The sequence below is a fragment of the Fukomys damarensis genome, unplaced genomic scaffold, assembly GCF_012274545.1.
Source record: "Fukomys damarensis isolate Sample0158 unplaced genomic scaffold, DMR_v1.0_HiC HiC_scaffold_5, whole genome shotgun sequence".
Classification (NCBI taxonomy): Eukaryota; Metazoa; Chordata; class Mammalia; order Rodentia; family Bathyergidae; genus Fukomys; species Fukomys damarensis.
In genome coordinates this window covers 3,035,612-3,054,877 of record NW_022900917.1, presented here as the reverse complement: position 1 = coordinate 3,054,877, position 19,266 = coordinate 3,035,612, and the positions used below count along the sequence as shown (strand labels likewise).

At 38.0% G+C, this 19,266-nt stretch overlaps 1 protein-coding gene across 1 annotated transcript in view; it reads right to left on the bottom strand.

The window, feature by feature from the left end:
• Lrp12 (LDL receptor related protein 12) overlaps positions 1 to 19,154 on the bottom strand; it is a 68,303-nt gene extending 49,149 nt beyond the window's left edge. The window contains exon 1 of the mRNA XM_010612135.3: positions 19,016 to 19,154. Coding sequence (XP_010610437.1) covers positions 19,016 to 19,082 — 67 coding nt within the window. The 5' untranslated portion in view covers positions 19,083 to 19,154. The remainder of the gene's footprint in view (positions 1 to 19,015) is intronic.
• Positions 19,155 to 19,266: the final 112 nt, after the last annotated feature.

Sequence of the window (19,266 nt, the reverse complement as noted above, 5' to 3'; positions counted from 1 at the left end):
AAAGAAGAGAAGGAAGAGAACAGAGAGGTATAAAGTGGAAGACAGGCACTCCTTTATTAGTGAATGAAGAAAACCAGAGAGAGGGAGTTCAGGCCAGGCTGTTCACTGGAGAGCCCCCCTTGTCTGTCCCTCAACATGTAAAACACCATATAAATGTATAAAAGCCCCCAGGCAGCTTCAGACTTCAAACTGTAAGTAGCTCTGCTCTGTACTAGCTTTGGGAGTTTGTTGGGGAGTGGTGGGGTTCTCCATTCTTGATCATCTGTGACTCCCGGGTTCTTAATAGCTTACAGCCCATTAACATGTTTGATTCTTTTGTTCATCTAAGCAGATAGCTACCTTCACATTTACTTCTACTGAAACTCATGTCTTCACTTACCTACTCTTTCAGAAAATCATAAAATAGCATGTTAAGCCAACTTGGCATTATTCAAAGTATCAACGTGAAGTTGAAGCTTACTCTTTTTCATGCAACTTTAAAAAATCATCTTGTAAATACAGCTAATACAGGTGGCTTTCCTAAGTAAGAGGAAAATATTTTCCAGTATGCATTTATTGCTACATACTTTCACATATTTTACTTATTAGGACAAAATATTTGGATAGGTATCATCTCTTAGTTTACACATGAAGTAAAAGAACTTTAGAAATACACAATAGTAACTTGTTCAAAATGGCAAATTTAAAACAGAATTAGTACCCATATATATGTCGTATTACAAAGATCGTTCATTTAATTCCCTCGCTATACCTTCCAAAATATAAATAGATCGCATTTTGGCTAATATTTCACCATTCACAACACCTTATTTATATCCTTTTATTTTATTTTGTTTTGTTTGTTTGTTTATTTATTTATTTATTTTTGAGACAGGGTCTCACTATGCAGTTGAGTCTGACCTGGAACTATGTAGCCCAGGCTGGTCTCGAACTCATGGCGATCCTCCTGCCTCAGCCTCCCAAGTGCTAGGATTACAGGCATGCGCCACCACGCCCGGCTATATCCTTTTATTTTAAAACAGTTTCAGCAGTAAGCGATATTCCCATATTAAGGCCCAAGAAGTTGAGATGCAGCAAATAACCAGACAGGGCTAACTCTAACAACTACTAAGCACCAGAATCAAACTTCTTCTAAAAGCAGACACTGTAGACTCATCCTTGATAGATGGCCCTGTTAATGACATCTGGACACAGTGACATGAGGAAACCAGTGGCTTACACTGATGGAGGTCAGTGCTGGTAGGTACGATGAAAAGCAATTTGTGTTGGAGGCAGAACTAGACTCTATTACAGACTGTGTAGGATGGCACAGTGTCACAGTGGAAAGTACTGAGTCCTGAGCAGAGTCCCGAGTGTGACTTCTGCCTTAGTAACTGATTTTTCTGTTTGTGAAGTATGCTAAAGTAATGCTAGGTATCATTTCAGCTCTATTTACCCAAATATACATCTTTACCTATCCAGAATGCTCATGATCATTCTTGGCATCATTTAATATAGTCGTGAGAGAATCAGATCTTCTTGAGAGTGTCATAAATATGCTTATAGTCTGCTCATCTGAAGCAGGACCCAAGGTCTCAATGTCACACCTTTGGATGGCAAGTGTACAGGTGATTCTCACATTCCATGCCATGGATGTTACAGAAGCCAGATTGGCTATCTTGTAAAAGCTGCCCATCTTCCGTGGTGTCACTTCCTTTTGGGGTCATTTAACTTTGTTCATCTATCTTAAGAGCCAGCAAACCTTTTCTGTAAGGGACGAGAACATAAATATTTCAGGCTCTGTGGGCCATGAGGTCTCTGCTGCAACTTCTCAGCTGTCACAGCAGCAGCCACAGAGAAAGCACACACCAAGAGGCCGTGGTTCGATGAAACATGAAAAACCTTCCCTCAGCAAGCACTGTTCTCTGCTTACCCTGAGACAATTTACACGGGGAAGGGGAGGATATGGTGGACTCTTTCCTCATCATTACTTATTTTCAGAGTATGGCTTTAGCACAGCACCAGTAATGTGGTAGTGCTGCAACGGTGTGCATCTTATACAAGTCCACAACTATGAATGAACCTCAAAGTTGTATGTATTCACTGGGTTTCAACTGTCTCCATGACTGTTTTTGACACTCAAGCACTCACACTTGTGGCCGATGCCCCTTTATACTGGTCCCTGTGTCCTTTTGGCATGAATAACTAATTACTGGTATCTTCCATGTTTTCTGAAACAACAGAGTATACCAGGCTCATCTTTTGTTTCTGCTGTTCCAGACTGGAGTCAGTCCAGTCATCCAACCACTCTTGGTTCCTTTCAGTGAGAAATGGTATTTAGAGACCATAGCTACAGTTCTCTTTGTGCTCACTATTATCATGCTATTGTTGCAACATTTCACCTAGGAGGGCATACAAAATATGTAATCTTAAATTCTATGGCCAAAGTTTTAATTTAATAAAATCTTACTGGAAAATAAATCCTGGCTCTGAATGAGTAAAAAAATACTTTAATTCCTCCGTGGTTTAGTTTCCTAAGAAAAAAAAAAAGAAAGTTAAAGTCATGGGCATCTCACAGTTTTAATTTAAAAAGATTAAATGAATATATAGAGTATTTCAAACAATAATTAATCCATCATAATCAATAAAAATGAGATACATTCCAACCTTCCGTATATGGAGTAGTTAGTTACTTTTTTCTGGTTGCTGAGACAAAATATCCAACACTCAAAGTTAAAGGGGGAAAGGTTTATTTAACTCAGCGTATAGAGGTTTCAGTCTGAAATTGGCTGGCTCCAAGGCAGGGTGGCATGGCAGACAGGTATCAAAGTGTAGAAACAGTTCATGGTGGGCAGATGGCTCAAGGGTTGACCACAGCTCTTTCTATCTTTTATATCTTATCCAAGCTACTTATGGTGGGCAGCACTCACACCCTTAATCCTGCTGTCCTTGATCCTAGCATAGCACCACAAATCAATGCCAGCACCATGCACCCTATATCCAACCACCTCCGAAAAGCCTCACCTATGACTACATGGGGCTTTGGGGGACATCTAAACACAAGCCATAAGAGTATAGTAATAATCTACTTTTATGATTCAATCATAGGAAAAGTAATATTTCAAACAAAAATTAGCAAAAGTTTGTTAATTATAGCATTACTTACACATGTGGATATAACAGTAAGCAATCATGTTCAACATCAGGGAGGTAGTTTATGGACAGCGATATGGGAAAACGTCCAAGATAAGTCAAATAATACCAAAAAAAATACCTCAAAAAACACCTCATGAGACAAAAGACTGCCATTTCTACTAATCAAGTATAAATGGTCATTTTACTGTGTTCTAACCACAGTTTTATTGTCCTTATTGACCATTCTGAACATTTGATTTTCACTAAATTGGTAGGTGGCATTTATTGGCATTTCTTTGACTGTTCTGAAGTTAATCTTTGTTTATAATTTTATAAGCCAGCCAATTACTATTGCCATAGATCGTGTATTTTTTGTCCATTTGAGAAAAAAAGAAAATTAAAATTTGATGCACAAAGTATTTGCATAAGTTATTTAATAACCTTACAACAAACCTTGAGGGTAGGTAGTGTAAAATCCAATAACTTAACATCTTTTCATTTAGAAATCTCAATTAATTCAGAAACATTAATAATCTGGCATCTTGGGCTCATCTATCTCTAGCAGCACCACAAGCAGATGAGCTCTAGTAACAAATTAAAGAGAATAAATGCAAGAGGAATTAATCAGCTTGCCTGCAAAGCTGCAATGAGTTTGGGGAGTGCACTCAGCTATAAAGAAGCAGTACAGCACAATGGTTAGAAGCACAGATTTTAGAGAGTCATCCTACCACAGCCTACTCATTTACTAATGATGTGACCTAGGCTAAGATATGCAGCTGTGCCTCAGTTTCTTTATCTGTAAAATGGAAATAATAATAGTATTGTTTGTGGGTGGACAGGATTGTTATAACAAGGAAATGAGTCTGTGTATGTATACAGTTTGAATGCTTTGTCCCCCTAAATTCAAATGTTGAAATTCTAACACCAAGGTGACAGCATTAAAAGTGAGGCAGCTTGGACCTCAGGAGGTAATTATAAGCAACAGGAACAGACGCTAGAGGTCCACCTACCCATTTACACCACAAAGGGACACAGGTGGAAAGCACTGAATATAAACCAGAAAGTTAGTGTTCACTAGACAATGAATATGCCAACACCTTCTTCTTGGACTTCCCAGCCTCCAGAGATGTGAAAAAATAAATTTCTATCTATAGTACTGTATTTCAAATGAATAAAAGTATATATACATAATCAGAAAGAGGTGCACAAAGTCACGTGACTAAAACACTGCTGGCTCACAGGAACGGCTGTGTTTGTTACATCACCAGACGAGTTTATACATCAGTCTCTCCTCACTGCCTGCTATTTCATATGTCAAAGTGTGTTAATCAAATATTACACTGTATTACAACTATTTCACCTTCTAAAACTGGTGTTAATCAAATATTACACTGATTTTTTAAAAAGGTGCTCTTAATCTGTGGTATAGAAGCACTGATTCTCAAACATAAATATGAAACACCACCAGATGATCCTGTTAAAATGGAGATTCTGACTCAGTATCCAGGGTGGAGCTTGAGATTCTGCATTTCCAGCATGATCCCAGGTGGTATCAAGCAGCTGTGTACTAGAAAGGCACTTTGAATATCAACGATCTAAGTTTCATGAATGAGCATCTAGAAGTTTTGGAAGCACATGACTTTGTTCACAAAAGATTCTGTGAATGTGCCTATTGGAACTATTTTCTGAGGAAAGGTCCTTGTTCCCAACATATTCTCAAGGAATGGGGTGAGAGCACAACAGAGGTGAGAAAGACAAATCATTCCACAGCTAAGATAGAACAAAACTGTCATAAAATAGAAGTCTTTGCAAATAGTCATTAGTGACATGTTATGATTAGGCTTTAATTGTAGAATTAAATGACAAAAACATAAAAGTCTAAGAAACAAAACAAGAAAGCTAGAGTATCTAGTACTCAGAAGCTCTAAAAGGAGAGAACTTAAAAGGATAGCATGTAAACATATGCATATGTACACTTTCATATAAGTATGGGTGTGTGCATATATTCACACAAATATACAAATAATATACATTTTAGAAAAAGTTCACCATGCATGGACATGATCAAAATTGTAATAAACATTGGCATTAATCTTCCTCATGATACTACTCCTCACTTCAAACACACGCATCCCATCATTCTGCCACTTTCGGAAGCTGTTCTGAAGTCATTTGTATCTTTATGAGATGTAATAAGAAAAAAAAATACAGTGAATGCCGCTGCTGAGTGCCATCCAATGGAAAGGCAGCTCGTAAAAACACGAGCTGTGTCCTCATCCACATTATTCACCGGATCTGGCATGGTGTGATTTCTGGTTCTTCCCCAAAGTCAAAATGACCGTGAAAAGTAAACATTTTGAACAGATTCAGAATATCGAGGCAGCCATGACAGCACAACTAAAGACTTCCAGATTTGCTTCAGAAACTGGCAAAAGTGAAAGGATTAGTGTGTTTGAGGTGGAGGGCAGTATTATGAGGGGGATTAATGGCAATGTATCTCTTACTGTAATGATTTTATTTAAACATTTACTGAAGTTTTACATTATATCTTGTATATAACGGTCCACCAAATACCAAAGTAATAATGATTAGAAATATATATAAACTGGTGAAAACAGTAAATTCCAATATACCAAGCTAATTATCTGAAAGAGCAAAAGTACAAGAACTAATAGGGCAATTAAGAGTTACAAGATGATAAAGTAACATATACAGAATCCTATACCAACCAAGTCATTATAAAAGTGTGAGAGCAAAATAAAAAAATTTTTTTTAGCTAAGTACATCTAAGAATACATATAACCCATGCAACCCATTTCTGGGAGGAGAAAGGAGAGAACAAACAATTCAAGAGCACACTTCAAGAAAATCAACCTGGTTGAAGACTGCAAGAAAAATGATGTGGGACAGACTAATCAACAAAATAAGGGAAAGGGAGAAGAAAATCTAAGTAATTGTTTAGAGTGGAGGTGAAAACGGAATTTTAACCTTATTTTTAGCTTTATGATATAAAATTTCAAACAAACAAAATAGAAGCGCTAATAGAAGTTCTCAAAAGAGACGTTCCCTCATCTTCCCTGTTTCAGTAATGGTAAAATGATTTTAATACAATCATTTAAAGATGATAAATAAAAATAAGGATGTCACTCTTGTCATTTTTATTCAACACTGCAGTAGGAAATTTTAGTAAGGACAATTAGGCATGGAGGGAAAAGCAATGTAGAATGAAAAGGATGAAGTATCTCTGCTAAGATAGCAATTCTTTTCATTGTTCTTACAGATTCAATGTGGTCCACATCAAAACCTCAGCCACCTGCTCCCCCTGAGGAGCTAACCTTAAAATTCATACAGCAATTCAAGGAATACGAAATTGCTAAAACAATCCTGAAAAAGATGAACAAAGAAAGTGGAGGACCCACATTTCTTTTTCTTTTATTCATTAAATTTATTGGTACATTTTAGGTACACATTCTGTCTGATCACATTTATCATTGGGAATGTGTATCTGTATATGATATATCTTGGTTATTTTTCCCACTCTTCTTCTGTTCCTTCAACCCCTGCACCCCTCCCTATTTAGAAAAGCTTTGTTTCTGTTTTTTTCCTTCTTTTCTCCTTTTTTTTCCTCTTCTTTCCTTACCCCTGCCCCCTTTTCTCCTTTGAACATTTTCCTATTTCACATTATCTATTATACATTTTGGTCTTCATTTACACTTTCAGTTTCTCACACCAAAGAAACAATTTGGTATTTACACGTGTTCTATTTATTTCAATTAAGACTGTGGTTTCAAGGTGCATCCATTTAGCTATATATGTCTCTAGTTTATCTTCCTTTATGGCCGAGTAGTACTCCGTTTTATAATAAAACTACATCTTCTTTATCTAATCAATAGTTGATGGGCATTTGGACTATTTTCAAGATTTAGCTACCACAAACTGAGGACCCACATTTCTTGATTTCAAAATGTACAAAGCTGCAGTAAGGAGGAGACTGTGGAATTAACATCAGAACACACAGATAGCTGTGTATAGATATTTATGTAAACGGAAAACCGAGAGCTAGGAGGTAAACAGAATTACAGTCAGTTGATTTTTTTTTTTTTTGACAAGGGTGTCAAAAATGGGGAAAGAATGGTGGTTTCAACAAATAATGCTGAGACAACAGAAAGTCAAATGCAAAAGAATGAACTGACCTGCTGCTAAGGGCTAAACTATAAAACTCTTAGAAAACACAGGTACAAGTCTTCTTGACCTTAGATTAGGAACTTAATTCTTAAGTATGGCACAAGCAACAGAAGCAAATAGCTATCCTGTCTCAAAATCAAAAATACTTGTGTGTTGAAGGACAGGCATAGAAGAAAATGAAAAGACATCCAGGTTTTCAACTCAGTGGTTCTGCTCCTTGCCTCAAAAGCACAAGGTTCCAAGTTCGATCCCTGGTACCAAAAAAAACAAAGAAGAAAATGAAAAGACAAACTACAGAAAATGGAAAATATTTCCAAATCAAAGAACTCTTTCAACATTAAAAAAAAATTAACCAACTAAGAAACTGGCAAAGGATTTGAATAGACATTTCTCCAGTGCATACACAAAAGGTTTCAACAAACACATGGAAAAAACCTCAACATTATTTATTAGGGAAATGCTAATAAAAACCACATGACACACCACTTCACTAGGACACCTATGATCAAAAGACAACAAAACCCCAGTAGAGATGTGGAGAAAACGCAACTCACATACACTGGGAAGTTAAGACAGGACCACCACTTGAAAAACAGCTTAAAGTTCTTCAAAGAGGTACACGTAGTTATCCTATGAACTAGAAATTTCACTCCTCTACAGAGGAGTCCCCAAGAGAACTAAAGAAAAGGTGTACCCAAGAGAATGAAAAATATGTTTACACAAAAAAACTGTACCCAAATAGTCACTGCAGTATTAGCTAAAAAGTGCAAGTTACCCCATCTGTCAACTGATGAACAAATAAAATGTGGTATACCCAGGAGAATGTAATATTATTTGGCCAAAAAAAATTTAAAAGTACTGGATGATGCTACAACATGAACAAATCATAAAAATACTATGCTAAGTAGAAGAAGCCAGACACAAAATGACTTTATATAAAGTTCAAAATAGGCAAATCTATAGTGATAGAAAGTCGATTCATGGTTACCAAGAGCAACAGGGAAAGGAGGAAAAGTAAAAGAACAAAAAAACAAAGGGTAAAAGCTCTTTAATAGGTACTGGGTTTCTTTCGGAGCTGATGCAAATATTCTGAAATTACATAGTGGTGATGGTTGTATAACTCTGACTATACTAAAAACAACTCTGAAAGGCTTAAGTTCACTGCATAAAACTTGTATTTTAAACAAGGATAATACACTATAACCAAGTGATTTATCCTGAGAATATTAAAAAAATCCAACAATGCATTTCACTAGTCTACAAAGAAAAAAAGAATCACATGACAGTAAGATGTAGAAAAAGCAATGTGTTTTTTCAAAATCCAACATCCACTCATGATGAAAACTCTCAGCACATTAAGAATACATGTAAAGGAACTTCCTTAACTTGATAAAAGGCACCTACAAACCCCACAGCTAATGTTCTCAGTGGTGGAACTGAACGCTTTCCCTCCATGATGGAAACAAGGCAAGCACTCTCACCACCCTGACCTGACAGAGTTTGAAAAGACAAAAATATCACTGTCTTTGTTCACAGATGAAATAATTACGTGGAAATTCCTGGGGAAATCTGCATAAATACACCAAGAACAAGCAAGGAATCACAATTCATATAGACAAGTGAAGTAAAACTGAAAACAAAAATTTAAGAATATTATCCTTTTAAGTAGCTTCTCAAACTGGAGTGACATCTGTACTTGCACAACTCTTTGAATGTAACAAACTCACTGAATTAAGCATCTTAAGTAGTGAATTACAGCTCAACAAATCTGTTTAGTGTTAACCTAGAAAAAAAAAGCTCCCCAAAATGAAATATGTATAAATATAAAATACTGGATCTGTAACCATATGAAAAAACTACAAAAAGCTGGAAAAAGAAATCAAAGACTTAAACAAATGAGAGATCTTGTATTCATGAATCAGAAAACTCAACAAAGTGATGATATAAATGCTTCAGAAGTGTTCTATAGGGCCGGCGATTTAGTTCAGTGGTGCCGCGCCTGCCTCAGAAGTACAAGGTCCTGAGTTCAATCCCCAGTACCAAAAAAAAAAAAAGTGTTCTATGAATTTATCCCAATACCGTTCAGAATTCTAGCAGGGTACTTTACAGGTAAAGACAAGCTGATTCAAAAATGTGGGAATGGGAGGGAAAAGGAATTAAAATAATTAAAAATCTTCGACAGTAAAATTGAAGAGAATACACTGCCCCACTTAAAAACACACTAAAAAGCTACAGCAATCAAGAAAATTGGGCATTGGCAAAGAGATTCACACAGAACAATGGAGCAGACGGGAGAGCCCAGAAATAGAGCAGGCAATGGGGCCACTTGGTCTTGACAGGAGCAGAGGCAGCTCAATGTGGAGGCAGGATAATTTTTCCAACACGTGCTGTTCAAACAGTTGGTTATGCACATGTAAAAATGGAACCTCTTCACAAATCTCACACCTTATTAAGATAAATCTTTAGACCTAAATGTGCAACATAAAACACTAACATGTTTAGAAAAAATAAAAAACTTTGATCTCGGCTTAGGTGAAGTTTTTAGAAATGACATTAAAACATAGTGCATAAAATAATCGGTATGTTCAACATCAAATATAAAAATGTTTTGCTCTGCCAATGGTACTATCTAGAGAAAAAAAACACAAGCTATAGATTCTGAGGGAAAATATATAAGACTTCTCAAAACTAAAAAAATAAATAAAAATGGGTTAACACACTTCAACACTTCACCCAAATGTCAAAAACAGTCTGCCAAAAGATGTTCAACATCACTAGCCATTAAAAAAAATTCAAACAGAACCAGTCTACATTAAAGTGTGTAGGGATTTCTGTTTGGAAATAAAGCTGATTGACGAGGAATGAAAAAAAAATTCACATCAAGAGTTACCAATACACAACTTTTAAAATGACGAAAATGAAAAATACAGAGAACACCAAGAGTGGAGTCAGAGTGCGCAGCACTCTCACCTCTTACTGGTTAGAGTGTTCACTGCTAACAGCCACTCTGGAAGATGATTTGGTGCTTCTCTTAAAGTTCCCATATAATTAAAACTTAAGACCTGGCAAGCCCTCAATATTTACCCTGAAGAAGTAAAAACATATTTCTACACAAAAACCTGTATATGAATCCATATAGCAGCTTAGTAATAACCCTAAATGGAAAACACTCAAATGTGCTTCAAAAAATGAATGGGTAGGGCCGGGGATTTAGCTCAGCAGTTCAGTGGCCTGCCTTGCAAGTGCAAGGACCCAAGTTCAATCCCCAGTACTGAGAAAAAAAAGAAAAAAAAAAAGAATGGGTAAAATTTCAGCATATCCCACAGGCATTCTGCTCAGCAGTGCAAATCGGTGAAATCCTGACCACGCATCTCCAAGACCCTGCACTGAGTAGCAGCTGCCAGGCTCCAGTGGTTACACAGTATACAATCCTGCTTACAAGACCTTCTCAAAAAAGATAGGCCAACTAAATGGAAAAATGTGCTTCAAAAAATGAATGGGTAGGGCCGGGGATTTAGCTCAGCAGTTCAGTGGCCTGCCTTGCAAGTGCAAGGACCCAAGTTCAATCCCCAGTACTGAGAAAAAAAAGAAAAAAAAAAAGAATGGGTAAAATTTCAGCATATCCCACAGGCATTCTGCTCAGCAGTGCAAATCGGTGAAATACTGACCACGCATCTCCAAGACCCTGCACTGAGTAGCAGCTGCCAGGCTCCAGTGGTTACACAGTATACAATCCTGCTTACAAGACCTTCTCAAAAAAGATAGGCCATGATAATTGAGAAAAAAAAGAAAAAAAAAAAGAATGGGTAAAATTTCAGCATATCCCACAGGCATTCTGCTCAGCAGTGCAAATCGGTGAAATACTGACCACGCATCTCCAAGACCCTGCACTGAGTAGCAGCTGCCAGGCTCCAGTGGTTACACAGTATACAATCCTGCTTACAAGACCTTCTCAAAAAAGATAGGCCATGATAATACACCAGTCATCAGCAGGGTTACTACAAGTAGGCAGAGGGTGAGGCTATAAAGGGATCGGCAAAAGGGGATTTCTTGGCTGCTAGAACTGTTCTGTATCCCAAATGTGATGGCAGCTATGTGAACTTTACACCAGAGGGGAAAAACATCAATTTTACACCATAATTTAAAAATAAAATGTAAAAAGATTAAAAATCAGTAACTTTAAAAGCTAGAGACCCAACAAAATAAACAACGGTAATAAAATTTTTAAAACAAGGAAATCAGTACCATTAAAGCACCATTAAAGCAAGACAAAACCTAATTCTCTGAGAACACTTAAAACAGGGAAACGTGGCAAATCTGTTCAAGAAACAAACAAGACAGACGGTTATTAAGAAAACAAGAGTGACATAATCACAGGTATAGAAAACATTTGAAAGAGAATATTACTTATAACTTTAAAACAAATATGGAAATGTTAATGAAATAACACTATTTTAGGAAAATATAAATTATCAAAATTGACTCAAGAAACTGAAAAAAATAGTTATTCTTCCAGAGGCACCATGCACATATTCTAATAAACCTCTAAGAAACATAACACTTACTTCAGCTAATGCCTTACTTAGGTCAGAGAATAAAAAACAAAACAAAAAAATCAAACACCTAGTCCCCTTACTTTAATTCAGTGGAAAAAGTAATGAGTTGAACCTTAGGCAGATTTAATCTATGCGATTTTACCTACATTCATCTGTAGCCAACCATTTTATTGGATGCTCAAAGAAACTTCTGTAACAATGTTATGGAGAAAACTGGATGTTTTCTCAGCTGAAACTTAGCATCTCCTCCATCTTCTCACCTTTCCAGATGAGTCCACTTCTCACCTGACTAACTCATCCCTGGGAAGGGGGCTTACTGACTTCTTCAGCCCTAACCCTACTGATGAGAAGGATCTACCTCATAGGTTCATCTCTTTCATCTTGCTCAGGGAAATAAGTTAACCACACTAGGAATGAAACATTTCTCTCACTGGCTCTTAAGAATAAGAAGTACTCCTTTTCCTTTCCTGTCATATCATAGTACCTATACAGTTCATAACCAAATACAAGTCTCCTTTCCTAATCTTAAAAGGCAACATAATCATAACTGGGAGACTAAAATCTTTTATACTCCTCCTGACTATTGAAATCAACAACAAATGATTCGAAGTGCATTTAAAAGAATGAACACATATAAAAATCAAGAGGGGAGGTTACATTACAGGAGAGAAGAAAGAAAAGGCATGGAGGAAGAAGGAAAGTAAAGACTTAACTATAGAGTGGATCTCATAAATATAAATGCAAAGTCTAAAAAATACTAGTAAATGTATTCCAACAGATTAAAACAAATCATTACCAACTTGATTAAAATGAATCAAGGGCCGGGGATTTGGCTCAGTGGTTCCGCCGCCTACCTTGCAAGCACGAGGACCCGAGTTTGATCCCTGGTACCAATAAATAAATAAATAAATAATAATTTTAAAAAAATCAGTACCAGTATGGTATTTTCGTGAATGCCAAAAAAAAAATAAGAGTCAGAGGAATGTAATGTACTCCAGTTACAAATTCTTTTATTCAGCAAGTACTGTATTGCCCGGCTATATATCACTCTCTATAATTTGGCTAAGTGTAAAACAATTCTACAATTTGCATTAGGTTTTTTTGGTTTGAAAATATACTGTCATTTTACACATTTTTATTAAGCATATTTTATGGTAATATGCAATGGTTTCTTATTGTCAGAGTAAATGGATTAATATTTTAACAATTTTTTCAATTTAACTTCTAAAACTGTTTAAAGTATACATCCCTCTCATTTAGAAAACATTCTTTGGAGTCCCACAAAATCGTGGAATCCTGAGACCTATAAATTTGGGAACTGCTACTATTTCCTTATGTTCACTTTCCACAGTTCATTCATGGATTCTACTGCTGATGTACATGAGGGCTGATTCTAGTCTAGGGTGGTAGCAAAAAAGGTGCTATGAACAGGTCTGTACATGTGTTTGGTACATAAATTATGTGCCTACTTTTGATGAGTTCATATGTAGGAGTACAACTGTTGGGCCACAGGGCGTGATTATACTCAACTTCAATGTTTTTCAAAGTGGCTATTGAGCAGTTGAAACATGGTAGCTTAACTGAGACGAGCTATTAATTTTAAATTTACATTGGATTTGGATGACCTAGAATGTAAACATAATTCAGAATATCTCATTAATTGTTACTTTTACTGATTGTGCAATTTATGTTTTTTATCAAATATGTTGAAACAACAGTATTTTAGATATCTTGGGTTAAATATACTTAAGTGTTAATTTCATCAGTTTGTCTTTTTTTTGGCGAATGGAAACTTAAAACTACATGACTCGAATGTGAGGCTTCTCTGTAATTAAGAAGGGCTCCCCAAAGGTGGCAGGATCTAAAGGACAAGCAGGGGTCAGCTGGTGAAGATAGCAGTAGAGGAAGGAAGACAAAGAGGGTAGAGGGACAAAAGAGACAGAGTGTGTGGCCAGGAGACAAGAGAAGAGCAGAAAGGCAGGGACACAGGGCGGGAGGAGCAGGGCAGCGAGGGCCAGAGACAGGAGACAGCACCAGTGAGTGCAGCCACCTCAAGCTGAGGGCTCCCGTAAGGCACAGGACTGTGGCTGGGGCTTTAGCAAGAAAGTTACAGTCAGATCTGTTTCAGGAAAGTCACTCCGCTGCTCTCTGTGTCACCTGATGACCCAGAACAAGACCAGATCCATGTCTAATCAGGGGCTGTTGCAGCAATGCAGGAAGAGAAAAAGCCCTCTCCACAGACAGCACCATTGAAGGTGTGAGTCCTCGGCAAAACATACTCTCAAAGCTTTCGTTTTTTTCTGATGATGATGATGATGATATAATAAACACCTACTTCATATAGCACCCACTGAACACAAAACTTTTTGCAAAGGTGTTCTGTAGTCTAAAAGGTTTTAGTGTCATGAGAAAAGGCAATAGCAGTTTGAAGAAGCTGAAACAATTTCCCTCTTCACACTGATACCAGGTAGGGAAGTTGAGTTATCATATATTTAAGAGGAAAACTAGAAAACTGTTCTGAAAGTTTCACTTACTTTAAAGTTTTGGGATATTCCAAAGTTATAGCTTCTATAAATAAGCCATACAATCCAGAAAAAAATGTAAAAGGTCACCTACTCTTCTGAATATGTTTCGAAATTCACTAATCTAATACAGTCTGACTCTTCCAAAAACATTAAGCAATTTTATCATCACTTAAGTTTAAAGCACTTAACGTGGGCAACAAAGGCACTTAACATCTAGCTTTGTCCCATCTTTGCTTCTTGCCTGAAACACTCCTAAGGACTGCAGAAGGGTTTCTCCTGTACTTATTCCACTGGCAGAAGCGCCAGCCCCGAGCGCTGAGTCCTCCACAGGACCCTTCTTGAACTCCCCTCTTGTATCTTAGCTCCTCAGACCTCCTCGGCTTCGGTCCGCCCCTTCACATGACCCCTTCTTACACTGTGCGTTAGTCTTCTCTAGGTTAAGTAACAGAAATTTAACTTCCTAAGAGTCAAAGATGTTCTAAGCATGGGTGTACACTTCTGTAATCCCAGCTACTTGAGAGGCAGAGGCAGAAGGATCACAAATTCAAGGCCAGTCTGGGAAATAAAGTAAGATTATGTCTCAAAACAAAATAAAAAGGGCTAGGGATGTAGCTCAGCACTCCCTGGTTTCAAACCCTAGTACTGAAAAAGAAAAGAAAAAAGCAGTCACCTTCAAACTCTCATTTCTCCTTATGATAGCATATCATGGAGAAAGTAGGTACAATCAGCCAGAATCTCCATCTCCCTACTCCAACACCTACAGATGTAAGTATAGTTACATCAGTGTTTCCCTACTTCCCTCCTATGACAAAAGAAGACCTTTTCTCCCCGCTTACTATCAAAACTAAATCTCCACTACTACTACCTTGGTCCAGCTCCTGTTTCTCTAACGGATTACAGCCAGTCTCCTAACTAACCACCCCATGTCTATTCCTGCCTACCTCACAATACTCCACACAGTAACAAAAGTGACTGTTTCATGATATAAATCACATTACGTCACTTAAACCTCTTCACAATTAACACTTAAAACCCAAGCGGCCACGGCTCCCAAAGCCCTCAGGTCCCGCATGCCATTCTCACCTCACCTAACCACTCTCCCTACGGACCACCACACTCCAGCTACTGCGACCTGAGCTCATCGCAACACACTGACTCTCCAGCCACAGCTCCTGCTGCTCCTGGCCTTTCATATGTCGCTGCCATATGCAAAGTTCTCTCCCTCCAACCCTAAAATGTAACATGGGCAGCTACCCTTTAGGTCTTACAAACGTCCCCTGTCAAAGAAACCATCCCCTGGCCACTCTGTTATTTTCTGTCTCTGCCCTTTGTTTCTGCTGCAGAACTTCTTACAACTCACTGACTAGACTGTAAGCTCCAGGAGGGCAGAAACCATGCCACCAGAGAAACTGTGTCTATCAGGTTTCTGTGTCCAACACAGTACCAGTCATAAGCAACTGCTCAACAAGTATTTGTTAAGTGGATTAAGGAGTGAGGAAACAGGACTAGGGTTGCCATCCTGACTCTATTACTAACTATCTTCGATCTCAGAAGCCACAACTTCTCAATTTTCTCTTCCATTAGAAAGGAGTCCAAAAAAAGGAGTCAATACCATATAGAGTTGCTAGATGAGAACTACTGAAATCTGTCAGTGAGTTACAGCCCCTGTAACTTAATAAATACTACAAACTGAATAAGCATTAGTTTCCCTCTCTCCCTTCTATAACTTCAGACGGTGAGAATTCCCTATGCTGATAATCAGTATTGAAATTATACACATTTAAACCTACTTAAAAAGTATGCACCTGAACAGATGGAGTGCTAACTTAAAGGATCTAATTCTGCGTCTTGGAAAACATGAGTCATTAGTGTGTGTCTCTCACCTATCTCTCCTGAAAAAAGGGGCAGAGATTGAGGAGAAAAAGAAGGAAAAGGTAATCCTAAAATTACAGATCATCAATCCAACTTCAATTCCTGAATTTAAAACAACTTTTAACCTATACAGATTTGCAGCAAGGATTAGCATTCATTCTAAAATTCTAATCAAAACATTTTTATTGTTTAAATCTGTATAGATCTCACCTGTATTTCGTGTACTTGTTTTTATTTACCTGCATTAATATCACTGATAAAATTTAAGAAAAACAAAGCAACAGCAAAAACTCAGATCAGAAACACAAAAACTTCCCGTTCCCTTTATTTCTTGATAAGCTTTAAATTTTCCACTCATGTTAACTGCTGCTCACTTTTCAGTCTAATGCCCCTTTAACACTTTCTTTAAAGACTTTACTTTGAAAAGCACATACTATACACACAATTCAAATCTCCATACTCTCCCTGGAACATAGCTGCCCCACTAAAAGTGGTTCTCTCAATACCTCTGCCCCATAACCACCTAGAACTCTGTGGAGTGCATTTGTCTAACTTCATTTCTCCCCTAGACTATGGACAGAATTTAGATTCGGAACTCAAGGAAGGGCTTATGTTACATGATTCATTTGGTTCTATTCAACAAATTTTATGTAATCAAGCTTGACTCCTTTAGAAATAAGTGGTATCTAGCTTAGTTTTTTTTTAAATGTTCCATTTCTACAACTTTTCTAAAACTAGAATCTATTCTGAAGTTGGACTTTTTAAAAAGTGCTGTTGAATGTTCCATAAAATCCATGGAAAAAGTTTCATCTATTAGCTCTGAAATGCAAGAGCACAAAGAATATTATATGCTACCACAACATTTAGAATAGTACACACACCATAAAGACTCGTAGCTATAAAAAGCTGAAAAACAGTTTAGAAATGAATTCTACCCCAGGTCAGTCTGTACATGTCAGAAAGAGTTCTTACTGCTATGGAATGCTCTGACAGCAAGCAACCACAAACTAGCCATCGGCAACTCTTCAAGACTATTAGTCCAAATTATACTTTAAGGTTTCGTCCGGGGAAGTGTTTATCAGACTAAGGGTTATAATATGCTAATGGGTCCAAAATTAGTGAGTCCACACCAGCAAAGAAGACAGGATGAGCAGGAAGGAGAACAAGCAGAATAGAGAACAACAGAGTGTACCACTGGTAGGAAGGGTATTATTTCACAGACTTTATTTTGTTCTCTATGAATATGCCACAGCAACATAAAATGTATGCTACAGGCAAGTCTGAGTGAAAGTCAGTCAACATTCATGTGGGAGACAAAAAGATAGCTGAAGGATAACAATGGAAATGTCAGAATTAAAACTGGCCTTTGAGAGGTAAGCAAGACTAAGGATGGACAGAGATTCTGAAAATGTCCACACATGTGTAAAACACAAACATCTCTATTTGGGAAACAGGCACTTTCCCCATCACAGCAGGCCCAGGACAATGCCTGACAAAGCTCACAGACCCTCTCTACTCCTCTCATCCCTTCACACTCTGAGAAGGGGGAAGTCGACTCTTTCTTTCCCCTGCTTTTAGGTTAATTTACAGCAGCCCCTGAAAAAGAATCACTGTTTCCCAAACAATTAGCTCTAGACATTAACTGGAGGCCACTAAAAAATTTCAATTGTGTGATTTCACACAGTTTAAAGCATCAAATAAGACTCTGACATCCAGAAAGGTAACCTGGAATTACAATAATCGTAGTCTTGTAAAAAAATGGTCACAAGGAACATAAACACCGAAGGATTTTAAGTATATAAAACGCTTCAAAAATTTAAGGCACAACTTGGAAAAACTAAATGTTACACATAACAGGTAAGAATCGCTGTGTAAAAAAGTATTGGAATTCCCTAATACTGAGTCTGTATTAAGAGTTACCTTGTGGAGCCAGGGATTTAGCTCAGTGGCTCCTAGCTTTATGCGCAAGTGCAACGTCTAGAGTTCGATCCCCAGCAACAGGAAAAATAAAGTTATCTTGAGCATTCGTGCTAATTATATTAAAAGGCAATGTAAAAACAAACAATTTCTGACTGTTCCACAAATTACAATTAGTACCTGCCCTAGAGGCTTAAGTAATGGCTTTCTCAGGGTGCATCCTCAGCACCTAACAACTACTTCCTCTTCCGGTCTCCTAAATCCCAGGAGCTCATCCCCTACTATTATTACTGTTTTCACTAATACAAACTCTAACACACATACGAGCACACGCTCTATAAAGCTCTCCTAGTTGCAGTGCTGAGGTTCCTTTCATCTCTGCTCTCAGAGTTTGGTGTTCTGCCTTGTGATTCTACTCTGAAACTCGCTATGGCTTGAGACATCGACTTTCTGCATAATCACCTGCTAGTCTTATCATCTGATCCCTTTCTGTTGGAAACAGGAGTTTCAAGCTTTGACCACTTACAATTCCTCCCTGAACACAAATCCTCACGAGAAACCTTTGAGAGGCACCTAACAGAATCACTTCATGTACAAGTACAAAAAAAAAAAAAAAAAAAAAAAAAAACAAATCCTCTTATCCCTAGGGGCAAAGACTTTTAGTTCAAACACTAAAGGAGCCGGTTTTACTAGGAGCCCACTTCCTTATCTCGCTTGATCAGATCACAGAAATTCAATTCTGATCATAGCTCAGGACGTTCCTAACCGCCCTAGATGAGAAAGACCCCTCTGCTTTTCTCTCCTCTCCGAGTCCATAACACCAGCCCAGGGCAGAACCATACCCACCTTCGGGCAGGGAGAAGCGACGTAACAGCTTATCGATCGCCGGTGTCGACCCCAACCCACAAGTCATCAGGCAAGCGGGGATCGCTGCCACTTGATGCAGCTACCGACCAAAGGGCACGCGCCGGGTCCTCCGGTCCCGCACGGACGGACCGGCGATTACTCTGCTCCGTCCGAAATGGACCGAGCCGTCCCCCTCCCCAGAACCCGCACGACCCCGCGGTCCGGCGCCCCGATCCCGGCCTCAGTGGGCG